This window comes from Brassica napus, chromosome C1, assembly GCF_020379485.1.
Source record: "Brassica napus cultivar Da-Ae chromosome C1, Da-Ae, whole genome shotgun sequence".
Lineage (NCBI taxonomy): Eukaryota > Viridiplantae > Streptophyta > Magnoliopsida > Brassicales > Brassicaceae > Brassica > Brassica napus.
The window spans coordinates 28,086,917-28,112,859 of NC_063444.1; the positions used below are offsets into that span (position 1 = coordinate 28,086,917).

A 25,943-nucleotide genomic window follows, 5' to 3' on the forward strand; every position below is an offset into this window, starting at 1 on the left:
AAGGGTTCACATCAGCTGTGGTAGACCCCACTTTTTTTTTTAACTTCCTCTATCGAGTGGGCATTGCATAGGCTTCAAAATTTGGTTTTGTGTAGGGTTCACATTTATTTATTTATTTCTTTTCCCCTGTCGAAGCCTCTGTCTGCGTTAATTCGCTTTCAGCTCTTCTCATTCGCTTTGAATACCGGCAACGTTACATAACTTCGTTGGTAAGACATAAGCGATAATAATTTTGCTTCAAATGAAGTGTATAAATTGCTTAACTTTTTTTTTTGAAAATTGGCTTAAGAATTGCTTAACTTGCTTGTGAGAAAAGCAATACTTGTAATTTATCCATGTGGCAACTTTCAGGTGGTCCGATAGTGCCTCTTTCTCACAATATCGACATGACGTTTTTTTCAAGTTCATGACATAGTGAGCTTAATTTTCTGTATTTTTAAATGGTGGAAATTAAAGAGACGTATGAATCTTGTAAGAAATGTATGCGTAGGAGTGTTAAGGATAACTTGAGGCTGTGCAGTTACAACATACTCGTTAAGCTTTCAACTATAGTGAGTGGTTCCACTTTTTTGAAACTCCGCAACAGGTAGGGAGTAGAGTTGATGTATTGCCACCAGCCTATTACAAGCGGGAATGGTGCGGAAAGTGTATATGAGAAAAGTGTTTTGCCAAACGTTTATGGAGTATAATGAAGAAAACAGACAGGTATACTTACGTGTCAAAATAACACTTCTCTCTGCATCCGTCTTATTGTCAATGTTAAAAGGCGTTACGGACTTTGCGTTTAAGAACAGAAGGCCTGCAAGTGAGAGAGAGTTAGCTTGGAGTAATAGAAGTGGCCTTAACTCATGGATTCAATGTTAGACGAAATTAACAAAGTAAATTATCAACTACATAGAGTAAGATAAAAAGAAACGGGACCACCTGTTGGAGATGGGCTTAGCACAGACCCATTAAGAGCTAAGCCCAAAATCAGGTCCGGCTCATTAAGCAACAATTGATGATTTCGCTAGAAGACAAAACGTATGTCACTATAAATAGAAGACGTCAGACTCATTGAAGGGAAGTCAGAAAAGTACAGAAAGTACAGAAAAGGAGAGCATCGCCTCTTCATCACAGACAAAGTCTCGGACGACCTCGACCACTAGACGAGCTCGGCCCAGACGACCTCAGACCATAAAATAGAAAGATACTTGTTTAGACGAACTGTTTAGACGAGCATCTTTAGTTCTTGTAATTGACCGAGCTTGTTTATTCTTGACTATTAATACGAAAATCTCCACCCCTTTACATCATTTATAAATATTACATCATCGACCGGATATGGAAACAACAATTGGCGCCCACCGTGGGGTAGGGGATTCTTCTTCACCTCAAGACAGCTCGGCAGTCACAGAACCCACAGCGCAACCAGACGCCCTGATTTCTGCAACCACCGACCATCCTGGAATGACGAGCACACAATTAGCTGCTATGACAATCTCGGACCACCTAGCCAACACCTCGACGCCAGTGGTGACGACCTCGGACGAACCATCCATGGTGGCAACCTCGGACCATCCAGCCAACACCTCGACGATAGTGGCGACGACCTCATCCCTGCCATCAATGATGACGACCTCGGGCCTACCAGCAACAGTTACGACCTCGCGTCATCCAGCCGACACCACGTCTCTCATACCGACGACCTCAGTACCTAACACAAGAACGACGTACTCCACTCAGCCGGACATCTCCCTGATCTTTCAGACCCTTCTCGGTAGGATCGACGAGCTCGCTCGAGGAACGACCTCTCGCCTGGACGACCTCGCGCATTCTCAGATTATTTGCAATAACCGCATCAACGAACTCCAGTCTGTAGAAATTGGCGCATCAAAATCACAACAAGTTGATATCACTCCACGACTCCAGCGTGTTCTGTTCAGCGATTTACCAACACCAGTGACCGGTTCAGGACAGCAGCAATCAATCCAAGCCAACAATCTACGTGCACCAATCACAAATTCCGGACAACAACATCAGAATCATATGAACGAACCTTCAGCACTAATCATCGACTCCAGGCAGCAGCGCCCAAGTTATCTAAATGTACAACATCTTCAAAACACCAGTTTCCCGCAGATCACCAACAGGGAAACCCAACAGAGAGACGACGACATTGAAGAAATGAGGATTCAGCTGCAAAGCATGAACTCCAAAGTCCATCAAGCAACCAGCGCAGCACCAGAGATCGATCGCGTACTCCGTGAAACCCAAAATACACCTTTTACAACTCGCCTCATCAGTATCCCTGTCCGACACCAGAAGAACAAAATCAAACTCCCAACTTACAACGGAACATCCGATCCAAGAGAATATCTCACCGCCTTCAGTATCGCAACCGGGAGAGCCAATTTCTCACCAGAAGAACGCGACGCCGGTCTCTGTCAATTGTTTGTGGAAAATTTGAGCGGACTCGCCCTCGGTTGGTTTTCTCGCCTTGAAGCTCATTCTATTGACAACTACAATCAACTCTCGACGGCCTTCCTCAAACACTACTCGCTATTTATCCAACAGAGTGCAACTAATGCCGACTTATGGACTCTAGCTCAAGAACCTACAGAGACACTACGCTCGTACATCGAAAAATTCAGAGCCATCGTTTCTCGCATCACCGTGCTCGACGAAGCAGCAGTCCTCGCACTCCGAAACGGTCTTTGGCACGAATCACCATTCCGAGAAGAGCTCATGAAGTATAAACCCCAGACTCTGGAAGATGCACTCCATCGGGCTATAACTTTCATCGAAATCGAAGAAGATAAAGCTGCATTCAGCAAAAAACACGCAGCCACCAAAAAATCATTTTCAAAGGACAAAGAACCTGACGAATACAACGAACCTAGACAACATTATGACAAAGCGTACAGAGATGGAAAGAGCAGGAAAGCATCCAATTATCAAATCAGCGACCAACCATCTAATCGCTCCACAGGAAAGCAGGCTCGCAGCAGTCAAGGATCAGAGGATACCCAAGCATATTGCAGCTACCATAAATCTAAGACTCATAATACGGAAGAATGTCGCCATCTACAGGAGTGGTTGTTGAACAAGTACCGCAACGATCGGGATTCATCATCTAAAGACCAGGAAAACGACAAGGCACCAAAAAATGAAGGTGAACGTTTTCGACAAGTCAAGGAAGAACGCGATCGCCAACACGGACAGAAACGTTCTAACGAGCAAACAAACGCAGACACAGAGGCTCATAAGCGCGCACGCGACGACCGAAACAATGAACAGAAACGCGAAAGAACTCCCCCACCTCGGCGTGTAATTAACGTGATCATGGGAGGCCTCCAGACTTGCAAAGATTCAGTTCGATCAATCAAGGAATACGAGCGTAAAACATTCACCTCGCAAAAATGGGGAAGCATCAGTCACATCGACGATAAACCAAAGAATGACTATGAAATCAGTTTCACAGAAGAAGACACCAAGGGACTAGACACACCACACAACGACCCCCTCGTCGTCGAACTCAGGATAGGTGACTGTGAAGTCACACGCGTACTGGTCGACACTGGAAGTTCAGTTGATTTAATCTTTTCAAAAACACTTCAACGGATGGATGTCAAAGATTACGAGCTAAAGCCTTGCAAAAGACCACTCACAAGTTTCGCCGGAGATACAACAATGACAATCGGAACAGTCAAGCTCCCAGTCTACGTAGCAGGAATCACCAAAATCGTCAAATTCGTGGTTATCGAGAGCCCTGCCATTTACAACGCCATACTCGGCACCCCATGGATACATTCAATGAAAGCAGTTCCATCTACATATCATCAGTGCATCAAATTTCCCACTACGTCAGGGACCTACACCCTCAAAGGAAATCAACGTCTCTCGCGCACATGCTTCGTAACCGAACATAAGTTAAGAAAATCTTCAAGGACATGTCTAATAGCTAGGCAAGGCGATGAGCAAGAAATAATAGATGACCACGCCCGGGAACTGGTGATACAAGTTAACATCGACCAAAGCGACCCAGAACGATGCGTCGGAATCGGAGCAGACCTAAAAGACGATCTCAAAGACCAACTTATCAGCTTCCTTCAATCCAACGCTTCAACCTTCGCCTGGACAACCGAGGACATGCCCGGGATCGACCCATCTGTCACTTGCCATGAGCTAAACATAGACCCCATCTTCAAACCAGTTAGGCAAAAAAGGCGCAAGCTCGGCCTGGAGCGCGCCAAGGCCGTAAACGACGAAGTTGAACGTTTGACAAACGCAGGATCCATCACAGAAGTCAGGTACCCAGAGTGGCTCGCTAACCCTGTTGTCGTCAAAAAGAAAAATGGAAAATGGCGCGTGTGCGTCGACTTCACCGACCTCAACAAAGCATGTCCCAAAGATAGCTTCCCACTCCCTCACATCGACCGGATAGTCGAAGCAACGGCAGGAAACGAGCTCCTATCTTTTATGGATGCCTTTTCAGGATACAACCAAATTATGATGCATCCAGATGATAGGGAGAAAACCGCGTTCATCACCGATCGAGGAACATACTGTTACAAAGTCATGCCCTTTGGACTCAAGAATGCTGGCGCAACCTATCAACGCTTAGTGAACCGAATGTTTGCCGAACAGCTCGGCGACACCATGGAAGTTTACATCGACGACATGCTCGTCAAATCCCTCACTGCCAGCGATCACATCAAACATTTAAAGACTTGTTTCGAAAGCCTCAACAAATACAATATGAAGCTCAATCCGGCCAAATGCACTTTCGCCGTCAATTTCTCGGATATATTGTCACCAAGAGAGGAATCGAAGCAAATCCACGAAAAATCACAGCCATTGCGGAACTCCCATCTCCAAAAAACACGAGAGAAGTCCAACGATTGACAGGACGCATCGCTGCACTCAACCGATTCATCTCGCGCTCGACAGACAAATGCCTCCCTTTCTACCAACTTCTACGACACAACAAACGTTTCGAGTGGGACGCGAAATGCGAAGAAGCCTTTCAACAGCTGAAGCAATATTTATCCACACCACCGATTCTGGCCAAACCCGAAGACGGAGAAGTATTGTACTTATACATATCAGTCTCCGCATGCGCTGTAAGCAGTGTTCTGGTTCGCGAAGACCGTGGGGAGCAGCGTCCAATCTTCTACACCAGCAAGGTTCTCGACAACGCTGAAACACGATACTCACCACTCGAAAAACTCGCCTACGCCGTAGTTGTCGCAGCTCGCAAGCTCAGGCCGTATTTTCAATCTCACACAATCCACGTCCTGACTAACCATCCGCTTCGATTGATACTCCACAGCCCAAGTCAATCTGGACGAATGGCCAAATGGGCAGTCGAGCTCAGCGAATACGACATCGAATTCAAAAGCAGAACGAGCGCAAAGTCTCAGGTATTAGCAGATTTTCTGACCGAGCTACCTCCATCCGAATACGACAATGATCTCAACACCAAGAATTGGTGTCTCTACGTCGACGGTTCATCTTCACGAAACGGATCAGGTGTTGGAATACGACTCATATCTCCTACCAGTGAAATCATCGAGCAGTCCTTTCGCCTCGCTTTCCCGGCCTCCAATAACGAAGCTGAATACGAAGCTCTCATCGCTGGTCTCCGTCTTGCAAAGGCGGTTGGTGTGAACAAGATAGAAACTTTCTGCGACTCTCAGCTCGTCGCCAATCAATTCAGCGGCGAATACGAAACAAGAAACGACCGAATGAATGCTTACTTACAAGTCGTCCAAAAACTTTCCCAAGATTTCACCAACTTCACCCTCACCAAGATTCCTCGTAGCGACAATTCCTCTGCTGACGCTCTTGCCGCCTTAGCATCAACCTCTGATCCTTCGCTCAGAAGAATGATTCCAGTGGAAAGCATCGATAAACCAAGTATCGAGTTAGCTATGGGAGTTAACGTCATAGATGACCTCGACGAAGAGATGGACGGCACCAATGAGGTAGACGAACTTACACCTGAAGAAGAAGTTGCGGATCCAATCGATTGGCGCGACGAAATAAAACTCTACATTACCGAGGGAACAACACCAGACAACCGCTGGGCTGCACGACGCTTGAAGGCCCGATGCGCACATTATGTCATGTACGACAACGCCCTCTTCAGATGGAGCTCGACCAAAGCATTACTGCAGTGCATACATGGTCAAGAAGTCAGATGGGTCCTCGAAGAGACACACGAAGGCGCAGGTGGTAATCATTCAGGTGGACGAGCCCTAGCCATAAAAATCAAGCGACACGGACATTTCTGGCCGACAATGGTCACAGATTGCGAAAAATTTGTATCTAAGTGCGAGAAGTGCCAGCGCCACGCCCCTATGATTCACCTACCAACGGAGCTCCTCTCAACCACTACATCACCATATCCATTCATGAGATGGGCAATGGACATTGTGGGTCCAATGCCACCATCCAAACAGAAGCGCTATCTCCTTGTCATGACAGATTACTTCACTAAATGGATCGAGGCCGAATCATACGCAACCATCCGCGCCCCTGACGTTCAGAAATTTGTTTGGAAAAACATCATCTGCCGCCACGGTCTCCCATACGAAATCGTCACCGATAACGGCTCTCAATTCATCTCAGCAACCTTCGAAAGTTTCTGCGCTTTATGGAAAATCAGATTAAGTAAATCTACACCAAGGAACCCCCAGGGAAACGGGCAAGCTGAGGCCACAAACAAGACAATCCTCGACGGAATCAAAAAACGTCTGGAAGAAAAGAAAGGAGTTTGGGCTGACGAACTCGACGGCGTTCTCTGGTCACACCGCACGACACCACGTCGTTCCACGGGTATGACACCATTCTCCCTATCCCATGGAATGGAGGCAATGTCACCAGCCGAAGTCAGCATCCCAAGCCTCCGTCAGCTCACACTCACCGAAAATGAAGAGCTCAACAACTCAATGATCATCGACCACTTAGACCAAGTCGAAGAAAAACGGGACCAAGCTCTCCTCCGCATTCAAAACTATCAAAACCTGGCCGCTCGATATTATAACAAAAGAGTCAAAGAAAGGTTCTTTCAAATGAATGACCTCGTCCTTCGCAAGGTCTTCGAAAACACTCGCGAGTGGAAAGCAGGAAAGCTCGGTGCGAACTGGGAAGGCCCATACATGATTTCGAAAATCATCAAACCAGGTGTCTATGAACTCACCGAAATGAGCGGAGAAAAAGTTCCGAGATCATGGAACTCCTTGAATCTCAAGCGATTTTACTACTAAAGAAATCTACGAAGACCGGCGCGCCCCTGATGTACCAAAAATAAGACTCCAGGAGGATCCACCCTTTTTCAATTCAAGATTTATTTTCCTCGTAAAGGTGAACTACGGTCGGCTTGATCCCCGCCTGTGGGGTACGTAGGCAACCTCTCACGAGGCTCAGCTAGTTCTATAAAAAAATTATATATTTTTAACAAATATCAGGATACGACCATCACTCACAAAAAATACGAGATCCGTTCTCAGTGCTGCAGCCCCGCGCTCACACTTAATTTATTTGCAAAATAAAAATACGAGATCCGTTCTCAGTGGTGCAGCCCCGCGCTCACACTTAATTTATTTGCAAAATAAAAATACGAGATCCGTTCTCAGTGCTGCAGCCCGCGCTCACACTCAATTTATTTGCAAAATAAAAATACGAGATCCGTTCTCAGTGTTGCAGCTCCGCGCTCACACTTCAATCAAATTTGCAAAATAGAAATACGAGATCCGTTCTCTGTGCTGCAGCTCCGCGCTCACACTTAATCAAATTTGCAAAATAAAAATACGAGATCCGTTCTCAGTGTTGCAGCTCCGCGCTCACACTTCAATCAAATTTGCAAAATAAAAAAATATATAAAGATCCGTTCTCAAAACACCAGCCCTACGACATCTCAACGATTTAAAGCCGGGCAAAGAAGACTAAAAACAAACATGAAGAATTCAAGCATCATATAAAAGAAGTCCAACATGATCCATCATAACAACCAAACCAACAAGAAGACCACCATCCATATCCGAAAGAGATCAACATGATCAAATCATAACAACCAAAGTCTAAAAAAAAAAAAAAAAAAAAAGCAGCAAAATAAAAGATAGCAGCAGCCACGCAGGGCCTTGACGATCACACGAACTAAACTACGGGCGGGAAGGAACTTGACCCTCACGCCTCACATCCGAAGACACAGCACCATCACGCTCAGCCACACGACGACGACTTGCTTCCTCACGACGACGATTTTCCTCCTTCCCTCTTGCCTTAGCAGCATCTTCAACCCCCGCAGTCAGAGTCATATGAACAGGAGAAAGTGGACGAGTAAAATCAAAGGAAGGGATATCAGCCAGTTCCTTGGGTTCAAACTCAACACGAACAACCAAGTTTGCCTTCTCCTTCCTCCGGACCAATTCATTCTCAAGATGCCTAACCTTACCATCAGGAATAATTATTGCCTCTTTCTTCCAAGTCTTGGCAGCATCAAGCACTCCCACAATCTGATTCACTCCATACATAGATGTGCGAACAGCCTTCTGATTTTCCACATACCTCCGCACCTTTTCCATACGAGAATTAAAAGTAGCAAGCACATCATCATGTCTCGTTACTGCCCTGCGATACCTCCTGCCCGCCACCTCTTTTTCCTTCTTAAAACGCTCCAAGTCAGCCACTTGACGCTTCTTCACCCGTCCAGTTTCCAGAGCTATTTTTGCAGTGAGTCTTTGAACTTCTTCCAATGCATCTGAGGACACTTTCTTCTCAGCCTCATACTTACCGCGCAGAGCCGCTATTTCCTCAGAACTATCAGCCTTGCCCTCAATAGAAGCAAGCTCAGCCTTCGTTTTTTCAAGCTCCGCCTTCACCTCTTCAAGCTCTTCATCCTGATTAACCACCAATTTGTTCGCAAATTTTGTAGCCTGCACAAAACAGCACAAAAATATATATATCCTTTAGTTCAAAACCATAAACCATTTTTTTTTTTTTTAAAACTTTGAAGAGAGAAACAATTATCTTACAACAGCCAAGTGACGAGCGAACTCCTGATACCACTCACCGCGCCTGCCGTGGTCAAAAGGCAAACCATCAACGCCACCAGGCGATTGAAACAACTTAAAAAGATCACCACATCCCGAGGACAAACCATTGAACGAATGTTCAAACGGTTCAAAGGCAGCCTTCTCCGCAGCAGGCGACTCAACCACCAAAGATGGCTCAACATCAGAGCTCACAACTTTGCGAGACTTCGAAGGGGGCACGTTTTTTGGCGAATGACCAGCGGCAACTCTCTTCTTCACAACCTTCTCGCCTCCCGCAGCAACAACTTCCTTTCCAGAAACACCAGCGGACGGGACAGGAACTGTCGTACTAGTAAGACCCACAACAATACTACGAGCAGGTGCCGAAGGCTCCACACCGGCGATACACTGACCAGACTCCACAACAGGGGCATCGTCACTACCCCCAGCAAAACAGTCAACCAAACTCGGAATCTCGCTCAAATCCATCTTTCTCCAACAAGCTACATGAAACCAACAAAACCACACAAAATCAGTAAACATCTAAACCAAGATCTTAACAATCAAAGGCATTAAAAAAACGCATATTTTCAACCTGAGTCAATAAACGGGATGCGCCGCCAAACCTCCGACCGCCTCACCACAGTCCAATCCCGAGCCTTCGTCTCCTTGAAGTATTCCACGCACTCACTATCACCAGGAGCAAGAGGAACACCAACTAAACGACGACCTGCAAAACAAGACAACAATCAATAAGAATGTCAAACAAGAACACACCAATAAGAGTTAAACTACCATTGTAAGGATTCCAACTACTCCTAAAAGGGACACTCTTATCAGAAACATCAGGGACCGACGAAGACGCAATTCGAACATAAAAAAACTTCTTAATCCAACATAACGTTTTTCTCTTCCTCTCCCCAACAACACCACAGCCAGCCTTCATTGACACGTAAAAAGCCCCGTCCGTTTTATCACACCGAGTAATATGCGCGATACGTTCAAACAAGCATAGGCTCATGTGAACACCAATATCCGCGGCTGTGAACAAAGCTGCAACTATGTTTCGGATAGCAGCAGGAGTAAGCTGAGCGAGTGCAATAAGATGTTCATCACAATACGCCAGCAGCAACCTCGGGAGAGGAAACCACAAATGATACTCGGTGAACCAGAAGTCATAAACACAAAGCCACCCATCCGGAACCGTCCACGGACGTTCATCTTCGCCAGGGATACGCGCTTCTATGACTCCATTACGGCAACAGTTGGCTAAGATCCACTTAACTGTGTCCTCACTAACAATAGAAGGAAATGACTCCGATGGATCCGGATGACTAACAAGAGGACCTATGAAACTCCTAGGCCTTTCCCTTGCCTTCCTGACCTTTTTCTTCACATAATCACAAGGATCACCAAAGGCATCGAGCGAACCAGCAAGGGAAGCAGCCAAGCTTTCTTGTTTTATTTTTCTCAAAATATCAGTAACATCGGCTCGACGATCACTACTTCCGTCGGCATCATCCCTCCCATCAGCTACAACAATGATTTCTAGACTACCACTAACACCGCTTTGCTCATCACTAAAATCATCATGCTCATCACTAAAATTACTACGTCTATCTACACCATCTCGGTCACCCACGTCATCATCGCCAACAGCGGCACGATCACCGTCACTAGCAAACTCGTCTTGCTCACTTTCCTCATCAACATCAACGTCACCGGTCCCATTCTGCTCATCACCGGCGCCTCCCAGAACACCATCATTTTCAACATCAACGTTTTCAACGTCATCATCTCGTCCATCATCTCCAACAACGTTATCAGATTCATTAGCAACATCAGCACTATCCGCAGATTCCTCACTATGAGAACTCGAGTACGAACTACCGTCAGAGGAACTTGTAGTTTCCGACGACGACTCTCTCGCTAGAAAGGAGTTTGCCAACTGCATCTGCTCATGTTCCCGGATAGTTTCCAACATAGTCTTCTTCACCAAAGATGACGAACTCAAAACAGGAGGCGTTTTCAAAGATGGTCTCGACCCTCCAACACCAGGCTCCGCCACCAAATTCGTCCCGTGCTCGTCAAAAAGAAACTCGGTCCCTTCCTCGATCAAACTCGCACTTACCCTATCTTCTGCTTCGCTTCCCGTAAGAGTACCTACCTCAGCAAAAATAACAGATTCAACAATCTCCGACCACGACTGGTGACCATCAGCAAGCTCCATCTTACGAACCATCAAAGACAGCTGCTCACGAGCAAACTCCCCATCCAACGAACTGAACCCCACTTCATCACAACACGGCTCCGTGGAGCTCGGCATAACAAGCGACAAGCTCGTACCCTCAACATCTCGACCACATTCTTTCACTGACAAAGAATCTGATACAACAGACGAAATCAAGCTCGGCACTGCCATCGACGAGCTCACAACACCGGAAGCCGACCGCAGAGCCACCAACGACAAGCTCACAACACCAGGAGCCGACCTCGGAGCAACCATCGACGAGCTCGGGATATCAGGATATGTGCTCGAGATCTCCACCGGCAAGCTCGGAGCTACCGTCGACGAGCTCGGGATCTCCACCGGCGAGCTCGGAGCTACCATCGACGAACTTGGGACCTTCACTGGCGAGCTCGGAGCCAAGGTCGACGAGCTCGCAACACCAAGAGCCGACCTCGAAAACACCGTCGACAAACTTTCACCAGTGACGACCTCAGCCACCATCGACAAACTTTCACCAGTGATGACCTCAGCCACCATCGACGAACCTTCACCAAATAAACAAACCAGTGGAGAGACAAGCTTGAACAAAAGACAAGCCGACCACAAAGACAGCTCAGCTCACCCTTCACGACCAAATCTCTCGGTCTCTTCTCCCACAGACCGCAAGCTCGGCTCTCCCTTCACGACCAAATCTCTCGGTCTCTTCTCCCACAGACCGCAAGCTCGGCTCACCCTTCACGACCAAATCGAGCTCGGTCTCTTCTCCCACAGACTGCGAGCTCAGCTCCTCCTCCAAATCGAGCTCGGTCTCTTCTCCCACATCACAGACCGCGAGCTCAACACTGTCAACCGTAAAAAAAAAAAAAAAAAGGGAGGGAGGAGAAGAGTAATAAGACGAGCTCGGACCTTTTCTTTTTTAAAAAAAAAAAACTCAGCCTCTCTTTCTCCCACACATCACAGACATTCAGCTTCTTCCACCGAAAAAAAAAAAAAGAAGGGAAAGGGGAGACAAGAAAGAGTGTCCGCAAGAAGGAAACCAAAAAAAAATATAATATAAAAATAATAAACAAAGAGAACGAGGACCACACCAAAACAATAAAAAGAGAGAGCAAAATCTTTACCTTTGCTTCCAAATGGGAGACAAGTTTTTTAAGAAAAATAAGAGATCCATCCATCACTTATATAGGAGAGAAGAAAACGTGTTGCCCTATTTCTCGACAATTCCTGAGCCTGCCCTGATTTTCTCAGACAGAAGATTCTAGAAGAATTCACCAAGATTCAACACTTGGCGAACTGTGGGGGGACAATTGTTGGAGATGGGCTTAGCACAGACCCATTAAGAGCTAAGCCCAAAATCAGGTCCGGCCCATTAAGCAACAATTGGTGATTTCGCTAGAAGACAAAACGTATGTCACTATAAATAGAAGACGTCAGACTCATTGAAGGGAAGTCAGAAAAGTACAGAAAGTACAGAAAAGGAGAGCATCGCCTCTTCATCACAGACAAAGTCTCGGACGACCTCGACCACTAGACGAGCTCGGCCCAGACGACCTCAGACCATAAAATAGAAAGATACTTGTTTAGACGAACTGTTTAGACGAGCATCTTTAGTTCTTGTAATTGACCGAGCTTGTTTATTCTTGACTATTAATACGAAAATCTCCACCCCTTTACATCATTTATAAATATTACATCATCGACCGGATATGGAAACAACACCACCTCCAACAATATTTGGGTTTATGCTCATTGCAACAACAAGGATTAGGGTCACCATAGCTTTCCATTGTTTTGTAGAAGGAAACAGCAAGAGAGTCGAATCACAGACAGAGGAGAGTCATACAGTTTGAAGTTGAGGTTGCTCCGCGTCACTTCGAAGCCGCTCATGCCGTACACGGAACCGGCCTTCAAAAGGTGTTTCAAGTTGTTCAAGTGGACGTTGCATAGAGGTCGACTGAAAAACGATATAATGAGATGTTTAATAATAATTTTTTTTTTAAAGATAACACTCTCTGCAAAAAACATTAAAGTGTGATTTTTCTAAAAATGTAAAGATACTTGAGCGTCGCGGTAGCATCACCGTGTCTAACGCCATAAGCTCGCCGCCTCTCATCATATTTCTGACCTCCCAAATCGCAGCCAAAAAAACTTCAATGGCGGTGCTACAACGACTCCATTATGCTCTGCAAAAATTCACCGTCTTGAAGAATGGAATGATGTTTGAATGTGAAATTGTGGAAAGAATGAGATGTATTTATATTAATACTTTAATGACAATGAATGAATTGACGAAGTTACGTAACGTTGCCGGTATTCAAAGCGAATGAGAAGAGTTGGAAGCGAATTAACGCATACATAGGCTTTAGGGGGAAAAAATGTGAGCCCTATGCAAAACCAATTATTTTGAAATCTATACAAAGCCCACTCGACAGAAGAAATTGAAAAAAAAAAAAAAGGGGTCTATCACTGCTCACGTGTATCCGTTCCGGAGAGAGTAAACTCTGCTATTACAATATAGATTATTAATCATTTTCTTCACTTTTTAAGAATCTACGATAACTATAATTTATTTAACAATTATTTTAATAGTTAAATATAATAGAAAAAATTATTTAAAAATTAGAGTATTATTTAATAAATTTGATTTTTAATCATACAAAATTAAATTGACAAATTGTAGTAAAAGACAAAATATAGTTTAAGTTTTTTAGTATAAAATTGAATAAACAAAAAACCGACAGTATATAAACCGAACCAAACCAAAATAAATATGATTTTAATATGGTATCTAATTCTTATAAACCAAAATATAAAAAAAACCAAACCGAGACTATATTAAAATTGAATAAACCAAAAACTGACAATATATAAACTGAATCAAACCAAAATATATATGATTTTAATATGGTATCTAATATTTACAAATCAAAATATTGAAAACTGGCCCGAGATCAGACCAAAATTCGGATTAAACAAATCTACTTTGATTATATAATTTTTATGCAAGTATCATCCACGCAAAGGGGTCTGCTGACTTCAGCCGTTCTCCTGTTTTGAAGATTAGATTAAACTGTTTCAGTGATACTGTTCACAACTGTCTCAGTAATACTGTTCGCAGGTTTCATTCAAATAAATTATCTTTTCCACCACTGTATGTTGGTTACAATATTATTAACATTTGATACTAAAATAAGTTCTTGTACCACGTGTTGAAGATAAACTCAGATTTCGATATTCGCATATTAATATGTTGATATATAGAACGGCCAAAACTCTGCAAGCAAGAGCATCTCCAATGTACATTTTTATATTTTCCTCTAAAATAAAGATCTCTATTATAGAGCTGAAAATAGTTCCAATGTATGCCGAGTTTTTCTATTTTAAAGGAAAATATAGAAGAAAATTACTTTTTGCCTTTATATTTAGAGGTAGAAATATCATATTTCTATATTTTCTCCTATAAATAGATGAACTCTAATATAGAAACATTCATTGGAGCATTTTCACCTCTATAGTTTCTCTATTTTAAGAGAAAATATAGAAATAGGAATATGGATAAGTTGGAGATGGTCTAAGACAGAATACTGAATTATATATTGGTAACCGGAAAATACAAATCCGAAAGGTTTCAAAAGGCTACAGCCAAAGTTCAAAAACATATCATAATTCTCCTACCGAGATCCAAAACGGCCGAAGTTGTTACTCTTAGGAAACCACTTTACTTAGCGGTAGCAGAGTGCTTGGCCTTGGTGTGAGACTCAAGTGCGTTCGATGAGTTGAATGTCCTGCCACAAAGATCAGTCAACAAGAAGTTTTATTAACAGTAGAAACATTGAGCAGAAAGAAAGAGTTTAGAGAGAGCCTCACTTCTTGCATGAACCACATGAGACTTGACTTGCAGACTTTGGGCTCTGCGTTGCAGTTGCAGGTGTGTTTCCACCTTTCTTTGCCGGGTGGGGGGTTGCAGGTCCGCCTTTCTTCTTCTCCTCTGTGTCAAAAACATGTTCAAAGTGAGTATTAATGTCACAAACTGTTTGCAGAGCTTTAAGTGAATCATTATCTTTACCTGTTTTCTTAGGAGTAGCTTCTGCTGCTTTAGCCTTCTTTGCAGACACAGGTGTCTTAGGTGCGGGTGCGGCTTCACGTGCTCTCTTTCTCCTTGTTTCAGCCTTTTTAATAAATAAAAAATAGATATTGTCAGAAAGAGTCTAATAGAAATATATAGTAATTAAGAAAAAAGAAGTCTTGCAGAGACTTGAGATATATACCTTAGGTGTCTCCTCTTCTTCCTCTGAATCATCTTCATCATCAGAACAGTCTTCATCCATCTGCAATAACAATGATACACATTTGTCACTTTGGATAAATGATATTACTGTATACAAAGAGACAAATCACAGAAACTCACTCCTTCAGAATCAGAATCATCTGGTGCAGTCACAGGCTTTGGTTTTGCTACGGCCTTTGCAGCATTCCCATTAGCTGCAACAGGGACAGGAACTTCAACTTCCTCTTCTTCCTCTGAATCTGAGACATATATAATGAGTCATAATCAACAACCAAGCCAATATTTGGGAAAGAGAACTATTAATCTCACAAACTCACCAGAAAAGTCTTCTCCTCCCTCAGTGAAAACACACAGCACATTAAGAGTCAAGGGAAACTAGAGAAGAAAGACAATTATAAGAGAAACAACATAGCATAAAACAAAGAATGAAAAGGATATTCATCTTTGTTGTTGGGACATTTGAATCCAACAAAGTGGACACTTCCTTTTCCCCAGTTGTGAGAAAGCTCAAACTCCTGATCGAATAACATATCAAAGCAAGTCTGAGGAATGCTCTCAGACACAAGAGTTCCCATGACAAACTTCTTGTCCCCAACCTTCACATTCAAAGTCACAGCTTCTCCTTTCTTTCCTTTACAATCTCCAAGCGATGCCTACACAAACAAACAAACAAACAAGGTTCTTCACATTTAATTTCAAGAAAAATACCCAGAATCCAACCAAATAGTGATAATACTAACATGAGAGATGTGGACAATAGAGTCATATCCAGGCGTCACTTTAAGCGGCTTCCCTGCTTGAACTTCGACTCCTGAGTATTATCAATCAAAGAAGAATCAACATCATTTCTCTGTGAGAATACTGCAACTCAAAGAAGGAGACTAACATCTAACTATATATCTTAACTAAACAGCCTCAAATTTCGATATTCCATTAACAAGTTTTACAAAATTCAGAAGGCCTAAACAGAAAGCATCGATCAAAAGACGAGTTAAATGGAGGAGAAACCTACCCCAGAACTCCATAGCTGACAATCGAGGAAGAATAGCTTGAGTGAGTTAGGGTTTATTAGCAGCTGAGGCGGTGAGAGGAAGATGAGAATATAAATAATCGGAAGGGTTTTAGTGATTTACAATAGGTCGTTAGGATTCGCGTTCGACGCCGTTTTAAGATTACGTAATTTTGTAATATACTCTCGAATATAAAATTGGCAAATCTTAAAAGAGAAAATCACAAAAATAGCACTAAATGTTTTATCAAAAGTCACAAACTTAGAGTTTAGAGTTAAAGAGTGGGGTTTAGGATTTAGGGTTTAGGGTTTAGGGTTTAGAGTTTAGGGTTTAGGGTTTAGGGTTTAGGGTTTAGGGTTTAGAGTTTAGGGTTTATGGTTTAGGGTTTAGGGTTTAGAGTTGAGAAATGAGGTTTTGGGGATAAGATTTCAAATTTTAAAAAATAAAAAAATTAAAATTTTCAAAGGATAAACTTAGAAATGTGCTATTTTGATCATTTTAGTTTTTGAGTGCTATTTTTGTGATATAAACTTAGAAATGTGCTATTTTGGAGATTTCTAAGTTTATATCACAAAATAGCACATTTCTAAGTTTATATCACAAAAATAGCACTCAAAAACTAAAATGATCAAAATAGCACATTTATAAGTTTATCCTTTGAAAATTTTAATTTTTTTATTTTTCAAAATTTGAAATCTTATCCCCAAAACCTCATATCTCAACTCTAAACCCTAAACCCTAAACTCTAAACCCTAAACCCTAAACCCTAAACTCTAAACCCTAAACCCTAAACCCTAAACCCTAATATCTAAACCATAAACCATAAACTCTAAACCCTAAACCCTAAACCCTAAATCCTAAACCCCACCATTTAACTCTAAACTCTAAGTTTGTGACTTTTGATAAAACATTAAGTGCTATTTTTGTGACTTTTGACCTTGAATGCTAGTTTGGAAACATAAACTTGATTTAGTGCTATTTTTGTCTTTTTCTCATCTTAACAAAAGAAAAGCCTAAAAATGAACACACAAGAAAATTACTAAGGTTTCACTACACGGTAGAAAGACATTTTTGTTGAGAAACACACAAATATCTTTGTCCTTATTTTTAGGTAAAGACTTATGCAATAAAACACTCATTTATATTTTGGAAATCCATTTTAAATGTGGCACAAACTTTTCTAGATTACATATGTGTTTTATAATGACACCACATTTAACACTTTTTTGATAGAATGACCGAAAATACTCAAGACATCTTGAAACTTCTTCAATAAAAAATGAAACAAAAGTATTCATAATTCATTACAAAATTTTTAGGAACATTCCAGTAAGTACTTACTGAAGTCAAGATCAATAACAAACAACGTTCAAAAATATAGTCCAAGCTAGGGGTAGACACTTTACCCGATATCCGAAGTCGTACCCGAACCAGATCCGAAAAACTCGAACCAAAATCCGAACCGAAGTAGCAAAATATCCGAACGGGTATTGAATTAGAAGAGATTGGATATCCGAACCCGAATGGATATCCGAAGATAACCGAACATATGTATAATTAACCTTATATTTCTAGTTTACATCTCTCATTTTATATAAAATATTTATATTGATACTACATATACTTTAAGTTCATATGATATACATACAATGACGGAGAAAATGATTTGCTACTCACTTAAAATGCATGTCAAACTTTTTATTTCAAAAATTAACAAAAAGTTACATCCAAAATTTTAAAACAATAACCCAATTAATGTCTTTTTAGTTTTAAAATGTTATGTCCAAACCTATTAACCATTCAATTTATTAAAAATAAAAAAATTAGTTAAGTGAAAGTTATATTTTTAAATACAAGAAATTTGAGAAATGAAAAAAATAATATATTTTTTCAAAATCTAAATATCCGAACCCGATCCGAAATAACTGAATCCGAACTAAAAATACCCGAACCCGACGTTCAAAAATACTTGAACGGGTTCTACACCTCTATACCGAAATACCCAAAAATTCGAAATACCTGATCCGAACCCGAACAGGTACCCGAACACCCACCCCTAGTCCAGTAGCGGCCCCGACTTTCAGTGTGCTGGAAGCAAAAATTGTATTTTGGGCCACTAAAAGTTATTTTAATTAAAAAGTAGAAAATGTAGGCTATATTAATCGAACCTGTCACCTGAAAATAATATGAAGAGTATACTTACCAGTCGGTCTAGTCTAACTTTCACTGTAAAATTGGCCTGAAACATTTTTATAAATTTAAAGGCCGGAAGCAGATGCTTCCTTGGCTTCTTGCCAGGGCCGGCACTGCCCTAGTCTAAGCTACACAGAAAATGAGTGTGACATGTTCACTTTCACTTATCTTCCTTGAAATCTTTATCCATAAACTGGTCAAAGATCTCACAACATAGCATGCTCAGTAAGTCCATCGCATTGTCATCATTTATATCGGACATGTTCTTCAATCCCAGTGACAGACATTCCAGCATCTTGACAATAAAGAGACCACAATTGAAAAGAATTTTTGTATTTGGTAAACCTTATGCTTTCTCAACTTGAAATGGAACGATATTTGCGTAATTAATCTCTTCATCCATAAGTTCAAACTAGACGGCAAGAATCAACACTGTCAAATACAAAAAAAATATATCACTGATTTTTCTACACTAACTGATAAATGAAAATTAATCAATCACAAAGAGTTTTTACCTGCGAGATTTCGATTTGACGAATATCAACGTTGATATCTTCATTAGGAAGACCACAATGAAAGAGTGTAATCGTGTTGTTCGTCAAGTGTATCTCCATCCCAATCCAATGAGAGCTCTTCTTTTCCATGAATTGCACCATAGGTAACATCAACATCTTCCAACCATATATTTTTTGGAGGTATTTTCCCTCTCACAACTTCGCTTACATAATCCAAAAATAACTTTCTTCCTTTTTAGGTGGCTTCTTGAGAGATTCATAATTGTACCCAACCGTTTAGAGGAAACTGATTGGTAGAAAGTAAGCTTTTGGAAGAATTTTGTCATGGAACCAAGTAGCTTGTTTAATTCTCCTATAATTTAGCATTGCAAATATAACATCTATGTGCTTCCAGTGTAACAATTTAGTTAGAAGCTTCATAAAAATTGCAATAACATGTAGTATACCTCAACTTAACCTCTACCGAAACACATGGCATAATCAAATAAGAGTCAAAACAGAGTTTATAAATACAAAACTCAATCAAAACTGATTAAGAAAATACTCTTTTTTTTTCCAAAGAACATCAAGCAATAATCAAAGTAACAGCTGCAAAGGAACACACTTCCAAAGTTGTTTCAGTCTATCTACTAAGTCACTTTGATAATGTATTATTATCCTCTTCCTAAACACATTGCATCATCCAGAAGACAAAATAGAGTGTTTCTATATACAAAACTCAAATCAATTTTCAATTTTGTCAAAGAATAGTTGTGGATATGAAGCATATTTTCAAGTAATTACCTCTTCTTTGAGATTATTTTCTGGATCGTCCATGTATTCAAAGAAATCTTTCTCTTTTTTTTTTTTTCTTATTGTTATAGAATGGAATGTAGTTGATAAAAATGTCAAGTATCAATTAAACCTCTTATAAATAAATTAAGAAAATTATACAAGGACAGTATTGAAGCCTTGTAAACCGAAGAAATTCAGGTGTCACAAATAGATCAATTGGAAGGATAACCTTAGGTGTTACAGGTAAAGGAGAGTTTCTAAGTCTTATTGGCCTCTTATTGTTGAGCTTTATAAAAGGAAGATTATCTATTAGTGGACCACTTGATTTTCTTTTCTTACCAACAACATCCTTCCCCTTTAATTAAAAACAAATACAAAGTATATAATTTTGGAATGTCAAAAATTCAGGAACATGTTATCTTTATTCATGAAAGCATTTCTAATATGATGTACAAATATTTCATACCTTTTTTTTACACGATCTTCTTGACTTGGCTTCACACTCGCTGTCTTCCGTACTTCCATATAAAAAACAACACCCATATATCAAACAATTGACGTGAATTTTAATTCAAGTGATCTAAGGCATTTGTGTTTACCTCTTTTTCCATTTTCCAAACCCCATCTACCTATCTATGGATGCACAAATCGGAAGATTTGAACTTAACAAGTTCAGTAGATTTACTAAGACAAACAGAATATGTCATCAATAGACATGATGTGGACTCTTCCACTGCACCAGCCGTCATTTTGATACACCTCTACGTTATCCATCAGCTCAATTTTTTTTGTCTCTCCATATATTTGTTCATCAAGTGGTGGTTGAGGACGGATTATGTCCCTAGATACAGATTTCTGAACTCTATGTTTCTTGTTCTCTTGGTCCAGGAACAGTGAGGAGTACTCAACTGTCACCATCTCAAGCCCATCAAGGAGATATGTTTTCAATACATTTCCTTGATACCATTTTCGACAAGTAGTGTAATCTTTTGATTCAATCTCCACATTTGCACCCATTTCAAAGAGAGATGGCACTCTGGTTTCCACAGTCTATGATGATTTGGATTCAAGGATATCAGTCATTTTGTTTTTGGTTGGATATTTATCAAAGTTTTTAAAATTCGAGTCATACCTTTGTTTGATCTCTAATAGGAATTGTCTAAGTTTGAACAAAGTGCGGGTTCTTCAAAATGTTTGGGTAATTGATCTCAATCATAGGCTCTCTAGTATCCTGAAATACCAATGGCTCTATGTCAAGAGTTTCATTTGTTTGATTTGGATTGGCTTCACCGTGTTTGGAAGGTGTGTTATCCAATGGCTTTGTGTCAGTCTGCAAGTACAACGAAAAATCAGGAAGACAATCATGAATATGTAAACAATCTTCCTAAACTATTTGTGGAAAAAGACACACGAGCTTACCTCATCTTCAAGAGTTTCATTTGACTCTGTCGTTTCTCTAATACTGACACACGAGCTTTAAGCTCCTTGTTCTCTTTATTTTTTTCAATCAAAGGCAAACGAGAGTCCATCGTCTTGAAATTCTCTTCCATCATCTCGCTGACTCTGTTGAGCTTAATCTTCATTCGAAGTGGATGTTTGGCCCATCTCCACATTTCCATACCGTAAAATAATTCTTCTTATTTCTTCATTGGCGTTATATAGGTTTACTGACATAATTCTATAATCTTCAACTTTAAACTTATATCCTTGGATAAATTTGTCATTGCATCCAGATCTTCAACAGGTTGGTCTTCCTGTTAGGGGATTTTTGTGTAGGATCTTTGTAAGTACTAGGGAACGATGGACAAACCTAGTATTTAGTGAGAATTATAGAGAAATAGACTTGAAGAGATGTTTTATTAGATCAAAGAGCAGGGACTACAATAGATTGGTGTATAAACCCTAGTTCTAGCCGTATCTCTAGTCTCTAAGTCTTGAAGAAGTCGATCCCTTGTTTTAGGGTTTGGGCTCCCCTTATATAGTAGCCTGTAGGTCGGTCTTGGTCGTCTAATAGGGTACCCTTCCATATTCGGAAATATGGAAGGATCCCCTTATCGGAATATTTCAATTTTCTTGAGGAAGGGGGTGGTCCCTGGGACCGGACCCGGAGTGCTTCCCAGCGGGGACCCAGAGGCCGGTGTCCTGCTTTGGGTCTGGAGGAATTCAATACCTAAGCATTCTTCCCTAACACTTTTCATTGAAATATCATCTTCTGGATCATGGGGAACAGAAGGTGAAATAAATACATGTGACCTTCAGCTAAGACCAAAAACACACAATGAATTAGCTTTAACAAGAAGAAGAAAAATATACAGAAACAAGGCAATGTAAAAACTCACATTTTCATTAGATTCAATGTTTACAACATCTATCAGCGATGGAACCTTTGTAGCAGTGTATTTCTCACACAACAAGGCAGGTGTAAACTGTTGTAACTCTGGAATAGGAATCACCGTACTGAAGGTAGAATGTAGCAAGGGAATTGACTCTAGTATCCACATATGGGAGGCTAAAAGAAATCCCAGTAAGTCATAACTATTTTTGCCGAGGTCTTTTTCAAAGCTAACTGATTTCAAAAGCAATGTATAAGCTTCTCTTCCCTATGGATATGCCATCAACGCATATATATCATGCGCTTTCTTCACATAATCCAAAGGAAAATTCGTTTTTGCGCTCTTCTGTAGCAATATGCTCTCAATAAGGAGGAGCATTGCGAGGCAGAATCTCTCGTCAGAAGACTCTTCGTTTGTGCCTCTGAGCTGCATTTCTAAGTCCTCTAGCGTATGAGTACTACCCTCTAGAAAATCCCACTGAAATCGATGAGTCTCTGTATCGGTTTGTGGTACTTCTGCACTGCACCTAAGGCTAGTCACCATGTGGAACTCCCTGATGGAGAAGCTCAATGGCTGAGCCCCAAAACGAAACCAAGCCTCATTCTTCTTCTTCACTGTTATGATGCTTCCTGTGAGAATGACGTGGATTATCTTCGCTGATAATTTCAAACTCCTCTCACCGAGCTTGATCACTGGTCCCATAAACGTCTGCCAGATTCTCTTCAACTCTTCTTTTGTGAGAATCTCCTTAACAGTCCTGATATAACTAGCACTTGAATGTTGGTTTATCGCCACTGTTTTATTCGGCTCTAGACCATCAGGATAGATCAAATCAGGCAATGCAATCATGGGAGGTGGTGAATCTCCCAACGTATTCCTATCCTACGCAACCAAGCAAAAAAAAAATTAAAAATTTTAATATCGGATTTTCTGGAATGCTTTCATAAAACCATACAAAGACTTCCAGAAATCTAATAAAACCACGAGTACTCGTGAGTGAGACGCGAATATTACCAAAAACCATAAGAAGTTTTGGTGACTATTTTTGCAAAAGGCAACTGATATTTCTAATAAAATCAATGTTCTCAATTAAACAAATTGTATTGAATTTTTGTTTATGTGTTCAGATAGTACCAGAGAAGTGCATATATGAAATTTTAATCTTTATCTACTAATTCTCTACACAACTCAGCTTAAGATACTATGAACAAGAGAACTAAAACTTCAACACACACATGTTTAAAAAAATATCATGTCACCTAATCTACCTGTATGACATAACCAGACAAAAAAATTTCGTATCTCAGACAAATAAAGCATTAGTCAAAGAAGAACTAGGAACATCAAAGATTCAAAATGGCTTACCAAAAAGAAAGGTCACAAACTCGTCTTCTTCCGTAAGACAAGTTTTGTAAATGAACCTTCATGAGATTCTTTCTTTGTAATTCTGATTATGGTCTCACTGTTCGATTTGAACAACAAAACAAGCTCAAATCTATTATCTAAAGAACAACAAATCGAAACCCCCAATTTTCAGTTCGAAAACCCTAAGTTTTCAAATTGGAATTGAATTTTTTTCTTCGTAAACCATTGTTAATAAATATTGAAACATATCGATACACAGCTCGTTTGGTCAATAGGGATAATCACCGATTCGTGCCTCGCCGGACTTCAACAGCTCATTGCCGAAGGTTACTCGTAGCCGAAGAATACTTCACGATATTTTTTTTGTAGAGATAATATCAAAGTTGAAAGAAGGGCATTATAGTCTTTAGCTCTATTAATGAAGGTTATTAATCCGATTTTCAGCTTGAGAAGCTACTTTTGTGACAAAAACTTAAATAAGGTTATATAGGAGAATTGCCCTTTTTTATTATTCAATATATACAAATATAAAGAGAAAACAACCATAAAAATCACGAGCTTTCAAATTAAAGCCAAAAAACCTTGAACTCATGTTTGAACCAAAAATTATTCTAACTTTTAAATATTGGTCAGTTTAACTCATTTTTGCTGACTAGGCCATGTTAGAAATCTAAAAAAGTCAACTGTTAAACGTCTGTTAAGTCGCTAAACGACGTAGTTTTAAAAAATAATTAAACATTAATGAAATGATGTCGTTTTAACTCTGTAAACCTTTAAATCATCCTCTCTTTCGCGAAACCTAAATTTTCTAATTCTCTAGTCTCTCAATCTTATAATCTCCAAAACCCAGAGCCATTGGTAATGCAAAGAATGGCTAGGAAGATGGAGTTACTTCGGGTTCGTTGTAGTGAGATATCTTAAGTGGAAAGTGTTAGAAAAGCAACGATTGAACAACATAATCAAGTCGGTGAAGAAGATGATATTGAGACTAATGAGAATGACAATGAGGCTGAGAATAATTGTACTGGTGTTGACGAATAATTTTTAAGTAATATTTAAAACAACGTCATTTAGTAAGTTAACAGACGTTTACAATTTAATAATTGACTTTCCGAGTTTCTAAAATTGCCGAGTCAACAAAAAATGAGAGTTAAAATGGCCAACATTTAAAAGTTGGGATATTTGTGGGCTCAAACACGAGTTAAAGGTTGTTTTGGCTTTAATTTGAAAGTTCAGGGTTTTATTGGCAGTTTTCTTCAAATATAAATATTGGGAAATATTTTTATGGTAAAAAAAATTTTTATGGTAAAAAACTTTTTTATTGCTATCATATGGTATTTTATTGTATAAAATTAAGTATTTCTGTTACATAGTACAACAATGGTTAGAGAAATAAATCAAAGTCATTTATTTCTCTCCTCTCTTTCTTATTTTTAAGGGAAAGAGACTAATTTTTATTTTTTCAAAATTGTTAAATCTGATTTCAATATATACGAATATAGATATGAATTTAATGCTCAGTTATTTTGATAAAGATTTATTCAGAGAAAAAAATCCACAATTATAAAGAGTATGAAATCGCCAAAGAAAAACTTTAAATCATAGAAGAAAGTTTGTAGGTTGCAACATAGTTTGAATTATATTAACTAAAACCCTAAAACTTTTGTAGAATGTTGCATTTAGGAATCGAAACCCTAAACCCTAAAGGACTGAATCCGATTTTAATTGATTGAATGTTTTATGATCTGAGGTTTTAGGATTGTTAGATTGATTGAAGTAATCTGATCTAGAACTTGAATCCTAAAGGCCTTGAAACCTTAATTAAAACCGGCAGCCTTAGTTTTAAATTGAAACCCTAAATTCATAAATCAAATTGCTAAGGTTGTTTGCATTACATCCAAAATCTGAATTGAATTGCATTCATACTATTTGAAATCGACCAGCATGTAGAAACATATGAATTCGAATCTGATTGCATTGAAAATACATATGGCCGTGTGGCCTCAATCTCTCTGGTACATGTAGAATCATATATTAGGATTGTTCGCACCATGGTCAATTAGTTTTACATGTCCGATCCTATTGCTTATCTACATAGCCGTGTGGCTTGTTTATTCGCACCATGGTCGATTAGATTGATTGTTTCTCATAGATGCGTAAGACAAGTTTGTGGCCGAGCTTGTTAATATACCATGCGGCCACATGATCACATTAT

General features: G+C 40.2%; 2 protein-coding genes across 2 annotated transcripts; both read right to left on the reverse strand.

The window, feature by feature from the left end:
• Positions 1-8,110: 8,110 nt before the first annotated feature.
• On the reverse strand, positions 8,111-13,541 carry LOC106382935 (meiosis-specific protein ASY2). The gene is made up of 4 exons (XM_048746152.1): positions 9,816-13,541; positions 9,616-9,750; positions 9,021-9,523; positions 8,111-8,921 (listed from the first exon to the last, which is right to left on the reverse strand). Exons 1-4 carry the CDS (start codon positions 11,785-11,787, stop codon positions 8,148-8,150), a joined length of 3,384 nt encoding a protein of 1,127 aa, XP_048602109.1. The 5' UTR covers positions 11,788-13,541; the 3' UTR covers positions 8,111-8,147.
• A 1,276-nt stretch (positions 13,542-14,817) lies between these two features.
• Positions 14,818-16,724, reverse strand: LOC106374622 (histone deacetylase HDT1). The gene is made up of 9 exons (XM_013814610.2): positions 16,551-16,724; positions 16,279-16,349; positions 15,977-16,191; positions 15,856-15,878; positions 15,659-15,777; positions 15,519-15,578; positions 15,317-15,419; positions 15,118-15,238; positions 14,818-15,035 (listed from the first exon to the last, which is right to left on the reverse strand). Exons 1-9 carry the CDS (start codon positions 16,561-16,563, stop codon positions 14,969-14,971), a joined length of 792 nt encoding a protein of 263 aa, XP_013670064.1. The 5' UTR covers positions 16,564-16,724; the 3' UTR covers positions 14,818-14,968.
• Positions 16,725-25,943: the final 9,219 nt, after the last annotated feature.

Excerpts from the sequence above, each read along its gene's own strand:
- LOC106382935 (XM_048746152.1), bottom strand. The coding sequence starts at position 11,787 with ATGGTGGCTGAGGTCATCACTGGTGAAAGTTTGTCGATGGTGGCTGAG. Across the intron at positions 9,751-9,815 it reads TAGTTGGAATCCTTACAATG|GTCGTCGTTTAGTTGGTGTT; the intron begins GTAGTTTAACTC and ends CTTGTTTTGCAG. Across the intron at positions 8,922-9,020 it reads TCGCTCGTCACTTGGCTGTT|GCTACAAAATTTGCGAACAA; the intron begins GTAAGATAATTG and ends TGTTTTGTGCAG.
- LOC106374622 (XM_013814610.2), bottom strand. Across the intron at positions 16,192-16,278 it reads CTATTGTCCACATCTCTCAT|GCATCGCTTGGAGATTGTAA; the intron begins GTTAGTATTATC and ends TTGTTTGTGTAG. Across the intron at positions 15,239-15,316 it reads AGCTACTCCTAAGAAAACAG|AGGAGAAGAAGAAAGGCGGA; the intron begins GTAAAGATAATG and ends TTTTTGACACAG.